General features: G+C 31.7%; 2 protein-coding genes across 3 annotated transcripts; one reads left to right on the top strand and one right to left on the bottom strand.

Annotated features, from left to right (window-relative positions):
* The first annotated feature begins 171 nt into the window (after positions 1–171).
* LOC113512401 (facilitated trehalose transporter Tret1-like) lies at positions 172–10,834 on the top strand. Of its 2 annotated transcripts, XM_052903540.1 has the most exons (8): positions 175–690; positions 808–905; positions 2,345–2,479; positions 3,121–3,204; positions 4,752–5,030; positions 5,411–5,531; positions 8,575–8,706; positions 8,857–10,834. In XM_052903540.1, exons 1-8 carry the CDS (start codon positions 642–644, stop codon positions 9,372–9,374), a joined length of 1,416 nt encoding a protein of 471 aa, XP_052759500.1. In that variant the 5' UTR covers positions 175–641; the 3' UTR covers positions 9,375–10,834. The 2 variants fall into 2 exon arrangements, with proteins under 2 accessions (XP_052759501.1, XP_052759500.1); XM_052903541.1 differs by lacking the exon at positions 2,345–2,479 and having other exon boundaries at positions 172–690.
* A 31-nt stretch (positions 10,835–10,865) lies between these two features.
* Positions 10,866–18,131, bottom strand: LOC113510791 (eukaryotic translation initiation factor 3 subunit D). Its single transcript, XM_026894331.3, has 10 exons — positions 17,842–18,131; positions 17,450–17,640; positions 16,786–16,939; positions 15,759–15,868; positions 15,261–15,399; positions 14,340–14,500; positions 14,125–14,256; positions 13,420–13,626; positions 12,405–12,600; positions 10,866–11,164 (listed from the first exon to the last, which is right to left on the bottom strand). Exons 1-10 carry the CDS (start codon positions 18,032–18,034, stop codon positions 11,004–11,006), a joined length of 1,644 nt encoding a protein of 547 aa, XP_026750132.2. The 5' UTR covers positions 18,035–18,131; the 3' UTR covers positions 10,866–11,003.
* Positions 18,132–19,095: the final 964 nt, after the last annotated feature.

Raw genomic sequence — 19,095 nt, 5'->3', positions numbered from 1 at the left:
AAAATAAATTTAAAATATCTATAAATATTTAGAAATACATTATTCCTGAATAAATGTTCAACTGCCCGAACTCTATAATGGTACCAGATACATAACTACTCGTATTATGCGTAGGCGATGATGCGATAAAACGTAACTAGATGAGAATTGAGAAGTTATATAATCAACCATGTGAATAAACATGTGTCGTGTTAATATTTTTTTTTTCGGTTTTGTGATCTCGCCCTCAATTTGGGACTAATTTAACTAGAGTTAATACTCATAACCATTTGGATAAGTTACCGGCCGGCGGTAGTTTTAGTTATAATAAATTAGTCTTCTGATAAAAAAAACTAAAGTTATAAGTATTTAAAATTTTAGTGTTTACTTATAGGTTTATCTATAATGTTGTTATTCTGCAAATTTCGTATGTATTGTACCTGCCTTCACATCACTGAATATAGCTCAACAACAAAATAAACAATTCAGTGAGACATTCAGTTCATTCCGTGTTAGTACCTATTGATAAGAGACAGTCGTAGTTGTTCATACTCGTGTTTAATAATACCTTCAATAAACAAGGGTATTCACGTCAAATAGTCTAGACTATGTTGATATTTACGTAGATGGATTTAACTTTCTTCTTCTATAAAAAATAAAACATGAGTGAGAAAAATAATAGAAAAGTGCAATATTTGGCTGGCCTCTGTGGTAAGTAATGTATTAGCGGTCTACTATTTTGGCGCGGAAATTGAAAATTTTGGTACAATCAATTATTTAAATCCTATATTAAATAATTAATGTGTTAAATTTTCTTAATTACCAAAGCATCATTGACATTCACGTTTACTGGTGCCACGCTGGGATGGGCCTCTCCCGCAATTCCAAAGTTCAAAAGCGGCGAAGCTAATTTAGAAATTACTGATGTAAGTATATCCTAATTTTTTATTGCCAGATGATAATATATCGTGTTTGCTATTTGCACTTTTTTTGTAATATATACAGTTTTGTTAATGGAAATACGTATTAACTTTACAGATAAGTAAGTATATTTTGCGTCCATAATGATTTACGGTACCTATTTGATAACATTGATTGGCGGACTAACATTAAAATATATGTTAGTAAATAGGTACTTACTTCCCGTTGATCTAGTATTTTTAAATTTGGCACGTAGGTAACTATATAGATACGTAGTTATACGAAGCAAACTCTCAATTTGTATTTTTTGCTTTAGTCGTAGGTATTTTTCTGCCTTATTTTCTTTTTTATATGCTTTTTCTGTTTTAATGCTATATTATAGAGGCAAAAATGAAATTGATATAATACAGTAATTTAGTATATAATTATACTATATATTTATTACTTTATTATATTATATATTTGGTATATAATTTGTTTAATACGTTATATTTTAGATTTGGTATTATTCTATTTATTAAATGTTGGTAATTCAGTTGCATTTATTAACACCGTATAAATAAATAAATATCTATTCATATCGCAGGCTTTAAAGCATAGGATCGTATATGCAAAATTCTATTTTAGACATAAAAAATACATGTTTATAATTACTAGTTTATACATAGTCAAGATAGATTTTAATAGCTACTTTCTATGTACCTACATACAAATCTGCTTTATATTTGGTCCATTGTAAAAAATGTTATTAATTTTTTTCGCTTCTGATCTGTTTTACATGTACGCCTCTATGGTTTGATGCTCGCTTTATATTATACGTTGTATTATTTTCAAATTATTAATTATAAGTTTTTACCCGCGCATTTCGTCCGCGTGACTAGGATATAAAGTAGCTTATGTTCTTCAATCCTTAATTCCAAATCTCATCATAATTGGTTGAGCCGTTGCAGTGCACACATATTTATAATATTAGTAAGCATTCAGAAATTTTATAACGGAAAACGTTATATTTTTTTTTGTTGATGGGTGAAAATGGTATGGTAACCCCGCCTGCGCTGACGGGATACGCTGGCGGAGCACTAGTGAAGGGTGATAGATGAGAATGAAAACAGGCCAGTTAGCCCATCATGATGAATTCATCAAGAATTAACTATGATAGTTTCCAGGGGGAACCGCGAGGAGGTCGACCTGATTGGGTATATTGCTAGCAATGGGATTCTCAGTCTCCATTACTAACAATCCCTTTTTCCCCTTAAACGTTATATTGTATATGAAATTCGTGTTGCCATGCAGTCTCAGACGACTGATAAAATGTATGGAAGTACTTACACGTTCGATTATAGATAGATTAGGTACTTAGGTATTTGTTTATACCAATTCAGTGCACTTTTGATTAAAGTATAGATTAGGTTTGATAAAATGTAATTTAAATGTAACTGAACAGGCGCAAACATCATGGGTAGTGTCACTGCTGTCTGTGGGTGCGCTATTTGGTTGCTATATGGGCCAAGTACTGAACGAGAGCGTTGGCCGACGCCGCACTATACTAATCTCAGCTGTTCCTGGTCTTCTGGGAGCGGTATGTTCTATATTTCTATACAATTGAATGTATCGCAGATAAAATGTAATATATTTATGATTCAGTAGATATTTTTGCCCAACCATAGGCCCGAACTATTAAATGTAAATTCAGGATAATTTGCTCTTTTAGACTCGTCTTTATACGACTGTTACTCCTAGGAATGAGACTTGTTAGACTGTGGCCTTTAGTACAAAGGTATAAACAGAGCTATAACCATAAGAAATGGTATAACATAGCAAACGTAGCGCGGGGGCATATTCATTACGATGTACTAAATACAAGAGTTTGATTTGGTCAGCTCCAAACAGGTGATGTTGGACCGGGAATCGAATTAACTAAATGATAAAAAATAGTCTAGGTATTTTATTGAGTCTGATAAAGATAGTGAATAATATTCGATTACAAATATGTCGACATTTATTTACATGTCTTCTATTTACTGTTTAACATTATATAAAGATAAATATGTGATTAAAAGCCGATATTGATATAGCCTAGTACGTAATATTCGAAACGTCATTTTATATTAATTATATGTATATATGTATAGGGAGTCTCAATAAATATTTATATAAATTGAAATTATTGAAGTTGCAGTTCGTGTGAATTTTGTTTACCTATTTGTATTTTTATTTCAGATTATAATATTATTAACAAAATGGCCAGAACTCATGTATGTGGGGAGATTCATGTATGGCTTAACAACTGGCAGTCTGGCTGTGGTAATTATAGTACTTATATTTTATTATGATTATTGAATATTTGGTAACTATTAGTTGCGACTAATGAAAACTGAAGGATTCGAACCACCAATTCTTGTCATACATAGGGGAGATTTATATATATGTTATGTTATAGTATATTAATTATATTTTTTTTAATTTAGGGTTTATATTGTATTCTTACTTAATGAAACTTTGAAAAACAAATTTATTTAATTATTAAATCAATAAAAATCATTAAACATTAAGTTGTATTCCAGCATACAATGTGCTTGAGTAAGCGATTATCGATAGGATGCAGGTAGTCAAATATCGGTGAAGATCAGATATGAAAGTTGATGAATACAGATATAGAGACCGTATATTTTATCTACTATTTAAAATAATATATCTACCTGATTTTTGCTAATGACTTATGAGTAGTGAATTAGTTAACGTTAAAAATGGATATCTAATAGAGATAAAAGTTAAAAAAATAATTATAACTATAAATACCTAAGGTAAGTATATTATTATTGCTAGACACATTAGATGCGTCTTTAAATCAAAAAATCTAATGGTAAAAATTGTTTTTAGTTGATTGTATGTAACTAGGTAAAATAACAAAAATAACTAATAATATTTACTACTACTTACATGTATAATCAAGAATTTAAAATTTAAATTTGTTCATTGAAGTCATTTGACACTTATACATTGAATATAACTGTTGAAAACCGCTGGTACTACATTATGTAGGTAAATAATAAAAAAAAGACGCAACACGTTTTAAATAATTAAGCAATCTTTCTTTCTGTAAAATTTTGTAGTTCTTAATCGGCTACAAAAAGTAAACGGTTGCGGCCTGTTTTCGTCCACTTTCCACGATTCTCTTTGGATCTAAGGATGCAGATATTTTTGTGTTGGTTCCATACAAATTTCATTAATACTGAAGCCGAATTTTGAAAAAAAGGCAATTTATCATTATTGTTAAAGCAAATGTTTTGACATGTTAATGTAATTAATTGGTAAATCTAATACGATAAAACGAAACTAAACGTTAAGCTAAAATTGACAGGTGAATGTGATTATTAATTACATGCGAAGATTGGACGCCTATTACCCTACGATTTTATAAATATTATTCTCTGTTTTATTTATTTATTTATTTATTTATTCATTAGTACAAATATGTGTACATGGCGGACTTAATGCTAAAAACATTCTCTCCCAGTCAACTATAGGGAAGTGTCAGAATACTCGAATGCGGTATTAGTGATTATTAAAATTATATATATAAACGAATAAATATATATAAATAGCAAATATACTTACATATATATGACATATACTATATTATACACGAAATTGAGAATAATATTAAGTACTTACTGCTCGGAAGTGAGCATAAACTTTTTTTTTAAAGTATCTTTCTTTTTACTTAAGAGTTTCCTCTTGTCGATGTAACTAATTCATGCATTTTCTTCCAGCCAGCTCTATCCCATGCCATATCTTTGACCTCCCTATTCTCTAATAGTATAAAAAAGAAAGTGTATTTTCTCTTACAGGTAGTAATGATTTATGTAACAGAGATAGCAGATAAAGAGATAAGAGGTGCCCTCGGAATGTTAATTCAAGTCATGAACAACTTAGGAGGTCTCATTATGTACGGAGTAGGACCATTCGTGTCTTATACAGTACTAAATTCTATAATATTAACCATACCAATAACGTATGCATTATGTTGTGCCTGGATACCCGAGTCGCCCTACTATCATTTGAAAAACGAAAGAATTGACGCTGCAAGGAAAGAATTCATGTTCTTAAAAGGAAGAAAAGATGAAAAGGTACTTGTGTTTAAAACAAATTTATAAAACTAAAGGTTTCTTTTTTATTTTAATTAAAATATATATTTTGGGCTAAATCTCCGGTGATGTAAAATACCGTTAACAAATGAAATTAATCAGAGTTACAGCGGTAGGCTTGCTCCCTGCTACGTTGGATAAATAATTCCTGCCGTAGCTATGACCGTGTGAACATAGTAATGTAATAGTCAGGTACAAATATTTAATTTGGTACACTGTAAGATTCTTACACTATGGTCGAAATTTCATTGAAATCCGTTTAATCGTGATTCAGTAATAAATATTCAAACTTCTTTGCAAATTTTCCCTTTTACGTGTATAATATTGATAGGATTTTATGTTTATGATAACTTTTTCTGCAGTGGATAGACGAGCAGTTGGGAATAATGCGTGCCCACGTTAGGGAAAGCATGGAGAATAAGACAACGGTTAAGGAATTGTTGACCAATATGAAGTATAGGAAGGCACTGTATATAGTAGCAGGTAAGTACTGAAGTATGTTACGATTTATCACGAAACATACCCGAAAAATATAATTTCAGGTAGGTAATATGTAGGTAGATGATGATAACAAAAAATATTTACATCAAAAATGTCAAAAATAATCTGTAAAAAAATTAACAAAAAACTTACCATTAGAACATTACTTACATGAATAATGACGCAAAAGGAAAGAAATATGCTTGAGGTATTCGAAATGTGGACATGGAGGAGAATGAAAAGGATAAGCTGGACAGAAAAAGTAACCCATGAGGCAGTCTTGAAAAGGGTGAATGAGAAATGAGCATTAATAAAAACAATAGAGAATAAAAGAGGCAAAATACTGGGCCACCTTTAAGACATGACGATTTTTTAAAAAGGGTAGTAGAAGAAAAAATAGAGGGTAAAGAGGGAGGGGAACACCGTGAAATAACTATATGGGATAGATAAAGATAACACTACGTGTTGTCGTATAGGGAGGTCCAAGGTATGGCTTGGAATAGAGCTGACTGGAAGGAAATGTATGAATTAGTTATAGAAGAAACTCTTAAATGAAAAGAGAGGGAGAAAAAGAGATATAGAGATGACATCATTTGCCTATAATCTTCTTATTCTATAATCTTCTTATTGGGATACCTACTGAAACGGCCTAGAATCAATTTAGAAGAGTTAATTTTGTAAATTGGTCCGACCGGGCACTGAATCCCGGATTTCATTTACTGGGAATAAATTATCTTACACTGTGAAGGTCATCTAATTTTGTGTCTCGGTAACGGAGAAGAAATTCATGTTTTTGCGGAAAGATAAAACTCTTGGGATATCTAGATGCGGATGTAAAGATAAATAGCTGTGTATAGGTCGTGGAATAGAATGGGTTACGTCTTCCTTTCTCGTAGGTATCGTAAGGGGCGAGTAAGTGAGCTTATGATGGAGGGATGGGCAGCAACGTCCCTTTTAAAACATCACTAAAAGCCAAACTGCGGTTATCAACCCGCCTGCCAAGCGTAGCAACTACTGGCAAAACCCCCTTATGGGGAAGGCTATGTTCAGCAGTGGATAGTTAACAGCTGATACAACAATGTAAAAATATCGTTCTATATCTAAATAGGGTTCAAAAGGATTTATATTTTATATATTAATATAAGTGAATAAATAAATAGAAAAGAATAAATAAATCACATCAAAATTTTAATTTAAATAAAGATTAATTATAGATATTATTCGTACAAAATATATAATAACTTCGACAATACCACAATTTTTACCAGAGGGAGACTTTGTACAAAAGTCGATTGTTTGGGTACCTCTGTCCCATCCGTGTTTTAACCGTAAAGCAGTAGTGTTTGCATGTCTGTGTTTCGGTTTGAAGGGTGGGATATGGCGTGAATTTACTGGGTACAGAGGAATAACACCTGAGTCCTCAGGAATGGCAACGCATGGGGGGCATGGGGTGATACAGTATACTCTGTTATGTTCATGGTACTGCTCATGTCTATAGGCGACGGTTTCCACTTTCCATCAGGTGGGCCGTCAGCTTGTTTGCCATTCTATGTTGTATAAAAAAAAATATTATTAAATGCTACAGATTATTATGTTTTACAAATAAGTATATAAATATTTAAAAATAATGTATTCATTACTGTAGTTTTGATGCCATATGATCGAAGCAATCCTTACGCAAGCAATTCAGTAACTATTATAATATATATATTTTCAAACAATAAACATAATATTAATCTATTCTCTCAATGTAAATACGTTATTATGTAGATACAAATAAATAGATAGAAGTGATAATGAGAATTTCAGTGTGAATTTTAACAAGTATCTAAAATTCGTTCGTTTGGTGCCTAATTCTCATTAATCGATTCAGAACGAGTTATATTTTTTTGTATAAAATAATATTTGCGTATGGAACTAAAATGCCGCAGGTTGCTGACCCCTGGCCTAGAATCTTCCTCATGATGTTGAGATAGAGAGGGAGAGAGACCGATGCGAGATTGAACTTTTTATTTAAATTATAATAGTTCCATACAATCACCCTAATCACCTGATCTTTAAGCTACGATGAGGTATCAGACAACGAACATCTGGGGTCATAACCCATATCATTTAGACTCGACTTAATTCAGAAAAGTTTGTTTCCTAAATTGGCCTAATCAGGAATCGAATCCGGGGCTTCATTAACGCCAAGCAACGTGCCTACTTTTGCGTTTGCACTTAAAATATGTTTACTATGAGTGCTGATTATATTTTATGTTCTAAGTAGGTATTTTAGGTATGCTAACGTTTACTTTGATAATATAATTTTTGCCCTAGAAGTCTTTATCTCGCAGTGACGTCTATAACCTTGTATCTATTTGCATTGCTTTAATAGTAAGTACTAATATTTTTTATCTCATCATATCACATTCAATAATGATGCTATTCAGTCATTGTTAATTGTTCCTTTATTCTCTTTAGAACTGGTGATCTAAACCATTCTTTTGAGTAGATACTTTTATAGAAAAGATATTGAATATAGTCATTAATTTGAGAGGTGCTATGAATTCATTATTGCATTATATTTATTGTATATTGCTAAGTTAGTACGCGACAAGTAAACACAGGTTGATTACACACTGGTTTAATAAACGAGGTGAATGATCTTATAAAGGAGGACGTGGTGGTACGTGCTTAATACTACCCACATATCTAACAATATCAAAACGAAGGCGTGATGCCTATGATCGCAGAAAAAAAGTTCCGTATTAAATTTTTCTATAAATTCAAATTCAGAAACGAATTTTTTTAAATTGACTTCTGTCTGGTATATCATAAAGATTCTTAGCAATAATTATCAGGCCATCGGTTTGAATGGTGTCTAAAAAAAAAAAGAATAAATAGTCGGCTATATACTCAACACAATTACCTGGTTGTAACCGACGGCTTAAATTTTATCTTGACTATAAATCTACTTTAATTTGAGCCGTCCAACTTTATGTTTGTAGACCAATTTATTATGATAGACGTTATTATCTAGTAATGTTTGTTTTATTTGTTTTAGGTTTGAAAATAGTACAATATATGACTGGTGTGTTCGTCATACAGTCATATCTTGAAGTGATATTTAGGCAGAGCAGTTCCATCTCTGGTCCACATGTCAGCATTATCTATGGATTCGTGCAATTTGGAGCTGGTACTAATATTTTTACATCTATACTATACTATCATTACGATTATACTCATAGGTGTATTTAAGTAGACAGATAATGGCTGAAATGATGATGATGACGCCAATGTTAATGTTTAGAACCACGTTATAGAGGGGGATTATATTTTGTTGCAGGTATAGGCGCCACGTTTCTAAGTCGATGGTTTGGGCGACGGGTACTCATGTTGATATCATGCTTGGGCGTATCTATGTCCATGACTGCCATCGGCCTGTATTTCTATTTACAGGAAGCGGTAAAACTTAGCGAAGAAACAATGAAGTCTTTATCCCCTTTACCCTTAGTGGGTTTATTTGGTTTTAACATATTATATGCAATGGGCGTTGGTAATCTACCTTATGTGATGCAGGTAGAGCTATTTCCAGTGAATGTGAAGGCTGCGGCGTCTAGCTTGGCTACTATGTTAGCTTGCGTTCTATGTTTCGCAGTAACAAAGTGTTATATGAATGTGAAAGAGATATTCGGGCATTACACTGTCTTCTGGTCATTTGCTTTAATAGGTTACGTTGGTGTGTTATTTATATACTTTTTTGTACCAGAAACTAAGGGTAAAACTTTAGAACAGGTAATAGATAATATGCAAAAACCTGCCGAGGCACAACCTTTACAGAACAATTCTGAAGTGAAGAGTTAATTTGATTTTATATGAGCAGGTAAATAGAAGAATATTGTTCTATATATGTACCGTTAATACGAATGATTGAATGCGTTTGGTATTGCATATAGTCTGTGATCTCAGTGCAAAGTTTCAATAAGCAACCAATGTGTATAGACCAAAGAATTTTTTTTTTACATATTTACGATTCCTTCCTTATTTATATGGCTTTTAATATTAGATACAATCACAAATACGTAATTTTTAATAACTGATTAGAGTAAGTAGTAAATATAAAAGACCCGAATGGCACCCGGAATAAGTAAATACTAAGTCTCAATGATGCGTGTACCTCAACTTGTTTCAAGGCCTACTTTAGTCTTAAACGTCATTAAAATGCTGTCACTACTTAGATTTAAAATTACATGGTGATGATTTTACTATATACTCATAATGTTCACATACTGAAATCCGGAAACAGATGCATTATGTCAATTTTCGAAAATAATTTAAGAGGAATCATTTCATATTTTGAATGATTCTGATTGTTTGTTCTAAGATTTATGATGAAATCAAATGATAAACAAAACAAATTCTGTATAAATCTACCATTACTAAAAATGCAGCTATCTACTTATTTTAAATGTTTCCAATTATATAATTTATTACCCAAATTCAGTGATAGTTTCCAAAGATTTTATTATATAAAATTTCACAATAATTTTTCGAATTATTTTGTGTTCATAAGATTAATCTTTTTCTAGAAAGAATACTAAATTTTTGTGATAATCACGGAAATTAATCTTTCAGTTTGATATTATAGTAAATTATTATTATAAAGATCAGAAATTTACAATAGAATTCAATTAGAAATACCTACATTTGTCGATGGTCCGTCATATAAAACTTTTTTGTTACATTACTAAATTAAAATTTTAGTTTAGTTTTAAGTTTAGGATATGACTATTCAGAAATGATCCCAGTTTATAAATGTGTTTAAGATAGTTGCTAGTAAATATTGTCTCGGTAAATCAAGGTCTACTAGTATGGGTAATACACAGTAATTTTTTTAGATTTTTTTTTATCTTCTAAATTAACATTATAATGGGTTATGTATTATATTACAATTTGTCATTATAATGATAATATATACCAAAAAAGATGAATCAGAAAAGAAAAAAAATTTTTTTTTCATTATGTTTACAAATTAATTTACCGATTTTATTAGTAAACTGAACATGCAAGTACATATATTTTGCATTCCAATTTTTACCCTTAACAGCATTACGTGTTAAGATTGGAAGCACCTGTCAATTTACAGACAATATGATACAACATTATCGATTATTCACATCAATTACTTTCGTGTTGCTAGTAAAAAAAATATGCTTTTTAGAACATGCCAAAATTTTCATTTGGCAGGCAACTACTTAATATTAGTGTCATTTTGATTACTCAGTTGTACTGAATACATTACTATATTAAATGTTACAAACTAATTTGAGTATTTTATTGAAATAAAACACAAAATGTGACAATAAAACTGTATTTCACTAAATATAAAATCGAAATACATTTACATATGCGGTGTACACTATGTATGGAGCGAATTGTCGAAATAGTACGACTTTATAACGTTTTATACATACAAACCAAGGTGTACAACGTTTAAATCCTCTTGGGATTTCCATAAGAATACAATGGCGCAAATGGTGTGTCTGCTTGTTCATCTCCACTCTCTTCAGATGCGTCGGATTCAAACGTGTTATCCGGAATGTCGTACAGACGGATCAGGGGCTTGTTTGGATCCTTCATGATTAGGTATTTACCTGTAAATATATTTAAAGGGTTTTAATATACTTTATAATTTATTGGTGGATCTTCCCGTATGAATTAGAATGAAACGTACCGTATGTATTAATCTAGGTTTTTGATCTATCTGTGTACCTAACTTCAATAAAATTATTGCTTTTTCTTAAATTTTTGTCAAGCTTGTGATTCTAATTGCAAATGAAGTGGGGGGAAAGGGATTGTTAGTAATGGAGACTGAGAATCCCATTGCTAGCAATATACCCAACCAGGTTGACCTCCTAGCGGTTCTCCCTGGAAACTATCATGGTTAATTCCTGATGAATTCATCATGATGGGCTAACTGGCCTGTTTTCATTCTCATCTATCACCCTTCACTGGTGCTCCGCCAGCGTATCCCGTTAGCGCAGACGGAGTTACCATTCTATTTTCACCCATAAAAAAAAACAAAAAAAAATTGCAAATGAAGCATACAATATTGAAAATCTATGATAAAACTAAATGAACAATGACTGTGCGAGAAAGAGATTTTGAAAGAAAAAAAAAATGTGTAAGAGGTTTTAATAAAAGCAGTAGAAGCTGAAATAAAAACGTGTTAATATATTATTTTGTCTGTCTGTAAGTGTGTTCCGGTATTATGCAAAAACTACTGCATCAAATTGAATCTGCATTATTTTTACTGTTAAATTCCTGAAGGTCAACTTAAAACTGGTCTATGTTCATACGCCATCTAGAAGTGGTTTGTTTCATTGGATTTTTTACTTCTGAACTCCGCGCATACGAAGTAAAAAGCTAAGTATTACATAATTCAATTGATGTAGATTTAGCACTTTAACTATTTAATTTTCATATCCTTATATCATTCGCTTATTGTGATTGTTTATATTGATGAATGGAGGCAGCGAAAGAGGCTTGTTTGAATCGAAGCATATGGCATTCTATTGTTTTTGCCTATTTAAATGGGAGACAGACGTGATATTTATGTATGCAAATATACTGGTATGAACAAGACCGTAAATCATTAAAGAATATGTAGTATATTCTATGGTACCTCTTCTGAGGATGAGGTGTTATATCTCTTATATCAAAGATTACATTAATTGATCCTATAGAAATTTCACGCACTGTTAGTTTACGGACAGCTGAAGACTGGTAACTGTACACACTTACACAGAAATTTCACATGATTACAAACATAAATAAATTATATGTAAGAGAAAAAATCATATGTATGTGGCAGTGACTGTAAGGGAGACATACCATCTTTCTGCTTCATGCAAATGTCGATGATGCAGCGCAGTATTCCCCAGGCGTTGTCCATGGAAAGGTTGATCTGCGCGGCGAACTCGTGCGGCTTAAACTGTTGCGTGCCGAGTATCACGTGGCGCGAGTTGTCGCGCACCTGCGACCGCGACACGTAGCCGAACTTCAGCTGGTCCGAGCCCGCTAGCAGCGCCTGTAGTTTAATAATAGATGTAATAGTTAATTATCTTTAACACTTTGTTGACTGAGAATTCCGTCACGTTTGAAATCTTTGGAATTAAATTAAAATTGTGATAAAAACCTAAATATAAAGAAAAGAAAATTTTATTGGACATGAATACTTAGTAAATCAAACGGTCTTGGCCATCGTGGTAGGAGGGCGTAACTACATTTTAGTGCAATGACGAGTTTACTCGTCTCTGGTCAGCAAAGTGTTAAAATATATATTTTTTATATTACTGTGGTGACAAACAAGTATATGGCTCATCTGATGGTAAAAGTATACTATAGCCTATGGATGCTTGTCACACCAGGGACGTATATCATTATGATATATGTCCCGGGTAATAGTAGGTTTAATTAACAATAAATCTGGGCCTACACAGAAAGTGGTGGAAATGTTATTAATAGTGGATGCTAGCAATCCCTTTGCTAATATGGAGTATATTACCAACAGGATTACTAATATACTTGTCTTGTGAGTCTTGAAAATCATTGTGGTTAATTCCTGGCCTATTCATCATGATGGGCCAACGGACTGATTTCATCTTCATCTGCTACTCTCGATGAATACATCAGAATAAATCAATAGTGCAGACGAGGTTACCATATTATGAAGATATACTTACAAATAACTGCAAGTTCATAGTTACTAACATAATATAGAAATTTCTCTTACATAGGCAAGAAGTAAATTTTTATGAAGACACATTGATTTTGTTCTTGTTACAATTTTATGTAAAAGAGCTGGAAGTGGTTATAATTTTCTAAATGTATTAAAACAAAAACCAACCTGCACAGTCCATTTAGCTAGCTTGCAAGAGTTGTTCCTTAACTCGTTGGCGAGCACGGCGCCGCGCTGCGTGTCCAGCTTCTGACGCCACTCCACGCCATTGGCGAGCTTCGAGTCCCACTCGTTTAGCGCCTTAATTGTCAGAAACTGGGTCTCATTCTGAGGTCCCTGCATTACTGCGTCGTGCTCGCAACGGGCTACTAGTACCTAAAATAAATTGTGAATTAAGGGTTGTGTATATGTATATTTGTGAAGAGAATAAAGAGTATCTAAGCGTTATAAAAATTTCTAAAGCTTAATACTTAAATTGGTGGCTTATAGGCAGACTAAGAGACAGAAGGTGTTATTTACTAAATATCAATGTTTAGTGTACTAATCAATTTTCTTGTTGACCCTTAATAAAATCTGTTTCAGGATAGTCAACATTTATAAGCATACTAGAGTTCAGTAAAAACAAATGAGTAAAATATTATTTTACATATAATTAAGAAAGTGTTATGACTCCTGATAAAAGTTAAGGTATCTGAATGGTAAACTATTAGCCTTGTTAGCCTAAAGGCTGATTTCTATTTCAGTAAAATCAGTAAGAAACCAACAAGTGAACTTTATGAGTAAAAAAAAAATTAATACACAATATTGATAATGTATAAGTCAGCTTGTTAATTCTACTTTTTTTATGTTGGTTAAACAGAGTTGTTTACTTACAACACCATTGTTGAGGTTCCACTTGCGATAACGGTAGCCGACAGAGGCCACTTCTCCCTCTTCCTCCTCGGATACAAACGGGTTCGCTTCAGGGAACTTGTACTTGGCCTCGTTGGCTCCTGATTTCAGCACCTGAAAATGAATTTAGATTTATTTATGATTGAAAATTGAGAATATAACACTCATTTTGAACAGACATGTAAAAAAGAAATTACCTGTTGGCTGAAGTTATGATTGATGAAGGTCGCCTCAAGCGCGAGGTTGCGCGGCGAGTTGATGGAGTTGCCGTCATCGGCGGGAGGCTCCACAGACGTCTCATTGACGGTCAGCAAGTCAAACTCGGTGTTATCACGCTTGTCCAGGAACAGCTTGTCACCTATTTTGAGTAATTTCTATTTACACATCCACTGGATATAATGTGAAAATTTAAGGTGTTACAGAATCTTGTTTTAATCACTGGATTGATTTAATAGAAGTTTGCTAAGAGAAATTGTATACTAGATCAAGTTTTTTTCTTTTTACCCTAATTCATGTTGACAAAGCCACAGAATATAGTTACTATCATATTAAGAGGTATCAGTAGTTTGATGATTACCATTTGTTGATAATCAAAATAAAGAACACGGTCTATAGGAAAAGTAACAATATAAGCTATAAGCGACGTTGTTATTTAAAAATGTCAAACAAATGTGATTTTCCAAACTAATTTTAATAATTAAGATATATTTTGTAGTCCCTTATTATCTCGGTCATTATCTGTCTACTGCTGAATGTAAGTCTGCCCCACAGAGTGCCATCAGGACTGTTCCTGAATCACCTGCATCCATTGACACCTGCAATGCATTTGAGGTCATCACTCTATTCAGTGGGAGGGGGGAGGGGCGGGGGTGTCACACACACATGCTACAATATGTGTGCTCATACAGGTTCGTTACTCAAGAACCTTTCTTCCCCGTCTTAAAGTCTCTTATGAATTATTATAATTTTAGCTTTTCAAAAGTATGAAAATAAAAAAAAAAATACATTTTAATTTACTCTAACATCAAAATCCACATTCATCAGTGTTAGTAGGTTAACACTGGTATACTTAAATGCTGGGCACTGTAAAATTTTTAGAAGTGTTTATTATTACTGACCAATCTTTTCAATGACAATATCCCACGAGTAGTTAGAGCGGGTGCAGCACATGATGGTGGCTAGGATGGCATCAGTAGCATAAACAGTGCCAGTTGTCTTGCTGAGTCGTCGGATCACTGGGTCATCAGTTGTTGTTACCTGAATAAATATTATTTATTTGTAGTTATTACCATAATTAAAATAAATCTCTATCATGTAGATTTTTAGTACTAAGAAAATAATTTGTTGTAGTGCTAATAGTATTAACAATAATAGCTAAGTAGTTAGGTGTTGGAGTAAATTATGTGCCAACATGTTGTCATAGTCGTAGAATACTGATGGATCTGACAAAGATTACATATAAAGATCCATCAGTATTAATATATATATTTTTAAATATAAAATATTTAATTAATTTTAAAAATATTACATTATTTAATATAATATTTTTAAAATTAAATATAATTTAATATTTTTAAATATATAGTTATATAATTTTTAATGAAATGTCAACTTACAGTATGGAAGATACGATCAATACGCTGCAACGCCTTCTCATGCTTGACATTAACGCGATCATAAGCTTTATCATAGTATTCCAAAGTACCACAGCACACAATATCTTCACCTAAAAGTAATTTAAAACATTAAATAATGTGATTCACAGGACAGATGTTTGTTATGAAAAAAAGAGTAAAAAAACCTGACATTTTTTTTTTATAAAATTTTTGTTGAGGCTTTAGTACAGCGGAGTGACTATGCCAGCCTCATAGGGATTATCTGAAAGTCAGTCTGTCAGTCCATCAGGGACACCTTTACCCACAGATATATCCGTCTTGCATTGCGACTGCCACGTTGACCCAGTATTAAATTGAAACCTGACATGAATTGTAGAATAATGAGAAATTATTATTGTTTTCTATTTGAAAACAATATAATCATTATTAATTATATTTTATTCAAGTTGAAATGGTAGATAAGCTGAAGTTTAACTAACGAAAATTGGTAACTGTTAGTTACTTAGACACAAAAACTATAGTATAGATCAGGGGTGGTCAACAGATCAATCATGGATATTAGTCCAGTCGATCATAGCAAGCCAAAAATATATTTTGCTAATCTAGTGGAAGAAGCTTAGACGCTAATAATATACATAAGTAGTAACTAAGAATAATTTTCGTTACTATGTTTTCCTTCTTAATAAAATAAAAAATACTTCATAATTGTGTACTGAACTATATTGTTTCATTTAAGATTTCAAGAAATATGTAATTGGTAGATTGCACAGGGTTTTGTCAGTAAAGAGTAGATCTTGGGTCTAGCCAAGTCAACCCCTGGTCTAATCATTTTAGTTATGAGGTGTGGCAACATATGAGAATGAAAATACACACTATTAATACACCATGAATAATATTATTTATTCATAATGGTGATGATTACCAGTTTCTATTTAGTGAGCAGTAAATTTTATTGTTAATGCCAGTAGTATATTTGAAATGTTTATAATAGATGCCTTATAATTTCAATATAAACATATTACTCTACCTTCCTTTATTCCAGGAAGTGACAGCTTTGCTAGTCGTGGGAAGTCCATATCTTCAATAGTGACCCATGCTGGTCTGACAGTTACAGAAGCGTCACGGATCTTCATAGGAGCACCTCTCTGACCCCATCTTTTGCCTAGTTTGCGGTCGCGTTGCTGGAAGTGGAAATATAAGTTAAGACTGATTAATACCATTTATGATCTACAACAATAGGAATTATGATAAAAAAAGAAACTTATGTAACATTAAAAACAAAAAAACCTATTCCAATAATGATTCAAGAATAGAGAAGAGTGGAGAATGCTAATAGCATTAAATTTGCCTTATGTACCTCATTTACTTTTGGTCAATAACATTATTTAAATAAATAAATAAAGACGTCATATTCCCTTTTTAAATATTAGTAATGATATACATATTACAGGTGTATTAAATTGAATTCCTACTTTTTTATTAGTATTTTATACTATAAATGTGTAATTTATGCGATTAGTCCTTTTCCAAATTAATGTAATAAGTTTAGACACCTATTTTATATAGTTCTTATGTTTTAGGAAATCTTTTAACGTTTGCCTACACTATTTAGGGAACTCGTGTGCAACAGCTGATTTAGACTGCATTTTTTGTCAGTGTTAAGATTTTTATTAAGTAGGTAGATAAAATACCTTATTTAAAGTAGTCATGCCACCAGGCGTACGAGCGCCTCTAGCACCTCGTCCTCGCTGTCCACGAGCACGGCCGCGTTGGTATGGAGGCTTCTGAACACGCGTAGTATCCACCAGGTGGAACGTGCTCTCGTCTTCGTCATGGAAGTATGCATAGGACGAACCAGCGCCAAATTGCGAAGCATACTTGTCTAACGGGTTAAAAAGTAACAGATTTGAAAAGAAAATTTATAGTAATAATTTTAAAATGTAGTAGATAAGAAAAACATGTACATGTAAGATGTGAAAGTATTCCTAGTTATTATTCAAATGTCACTATAACCTTAAAATACAAGAATTAAATGTAAATATAAACAGGATTTTGTCGACAAAATGTATGGTTGTATACTTACTTTGGTATTTTTTATCTTGTACTACAGTCCAATCACTAATTTTGCCTAAGCGATCCCCTTTACTAAAAGGTTGATATGGCATGTCTCGAAATTGTTCCGGCATTTCGCAGGGTCCCCATCCTGTGGGATTGTCTTGTATAATAGGTGCTATAAATCGTATCGGCTCTTCTGCCGGTAATACATGTTCTGACATCGTGTGGACGATAATAAATTAAATTTTATTTATAAATATCCTACTAATTCCACATTGATGCCACACGACACTTTCAAAAGAGTTGAAGGTTATTTTTTTTAGGATACGCCATGGAGTAAAAGAACAATACTTATACAGCTATATTAAATTTATATTACGTACTTTAGATTTTGCGTTTAAAAAGAATTTCTAAATATTTTTATTTTATTGTTTTTGTTTATTTCCTTCTTTTTATGTCTTAAAAAATACATAATTTTTTCTGCATTCTAAGAGATATACGTATTTATAGTTATCTCGCTTACAATGATTGTGCAATAGAAAGAGACTCCAGTCTATGGTAATAGATTAAGAACTGTTATTGGGATACTGTTATAGGGACTTTATAACTATACTAGGTTTTTATTTTCTACTTCGTGCGTGTGGCTTTTAATAGCAGGAAAATCAATTATAAAAAAAATACATAAAAGAATTCCTTGTTAAATACAAAACAAAAACGTTTTAGAACTTTAATTATTGATTGAGGTATTTTTAAAAATACAGTTAAATCTTTACGTTTTTTAATAAGTAAAATCCTTAAAAAAATGAAGGTGGGATAGCTTCGAATAAATATTTTTAATATTGCTATATATTACACGTATTGTATTTTATTTTCGTATTTTTATTATTATTCTATATTAACAACAAAAGTTAAATACAAGCAAGCAAACAAAAATAAACAATTTGTAGATTTTAATCATTTCGTTTTTGTCTAGGCGCTTCTTTTGACATCCTATGTTGTCAGGATATATAAGTAAGTATATATGCTATTTCTGTAGAATGTAACATAAATGCAAAATCTTTTCAGGAAAGGTAAATGTAGGTAAAATATATATATATAATATATATATATATATATATATATATATATATATATATATATATATATATATATATATATATATATATATATATATATATATATATATATATATATATATATATATATATATATATATATATATATATATATATATGCATATTTGTTTAACTAATACTACCTATACATTATTAATACAGAATTT

Source organism: Galleria mellonella, unplaced genomic scaffold (assembly GCF_026898425.1).
Source record: "Galleria mellonella isolate WM207_F2 unplaced genomic scaffold, CSIRO_AGI_GalMel_v1 utg139, whole genome shotgun sequence".
NCBI lineage: Eukaryota > Metazoa > Arthropoda > Insecta > Lepidoptera > Pyralidae > Galleria > Galleria mellonella.
This window is presented reverse-complemented; position numbering and strand designations above follow the sequence as displayed.

What these genes read in the sequence shown, in the direction of transcription:
- LOC113512401 (XM_052903540.1), top strand. Translation starts at nt 642, where the DNA reads ATGAGTGAGAAAAATAATAGAAAAGTGCAATATTTGGCTGGCCTCTGT. An exon ending in TTCCTGGTCTTCTGGGAGCG is followed by an intron (nt 2,480 to 3,120) that starts GTATGTTCTATA and finishes TTTTTATTTCAG; the next exon opens with ATTATAATATTATTAACAAA. An exon ending in AAGGAAGAAAAGATGAAAAG is followed by an intron (nt 5,031 to 5,410) that starts GTACTTGTGTTT and finishes CTTTTTCTGCAG; the next exon opens with TGGATAGACGAGCAGTTGGG.
- LOC113510791 (XM_026894331.3), bottom strand. Translation starts at nt 18,034, where the DNA reads ATGTCAGAACATGTATTACCGGCAGAAGAGCCGATACGATTTATAGCA. An exon ending in TATTGTCATTGAAAAGATTG is followed by an intron (nt 14,501 to 15,260) that starts GTCAGTAATAAT and finishes TACTCAAAATAG; the next exon opens with GTGACAAGCTGTTCCTGGAC. An exon ending in TTGCATGAAGCAGAAAGATG is followed by an intron (nt 11,165 to 12,404) that starts GTATGTCTCCCT and finishes ATATATTTACAG; the next exon opens with GTAAATACCTAATCATGAAG.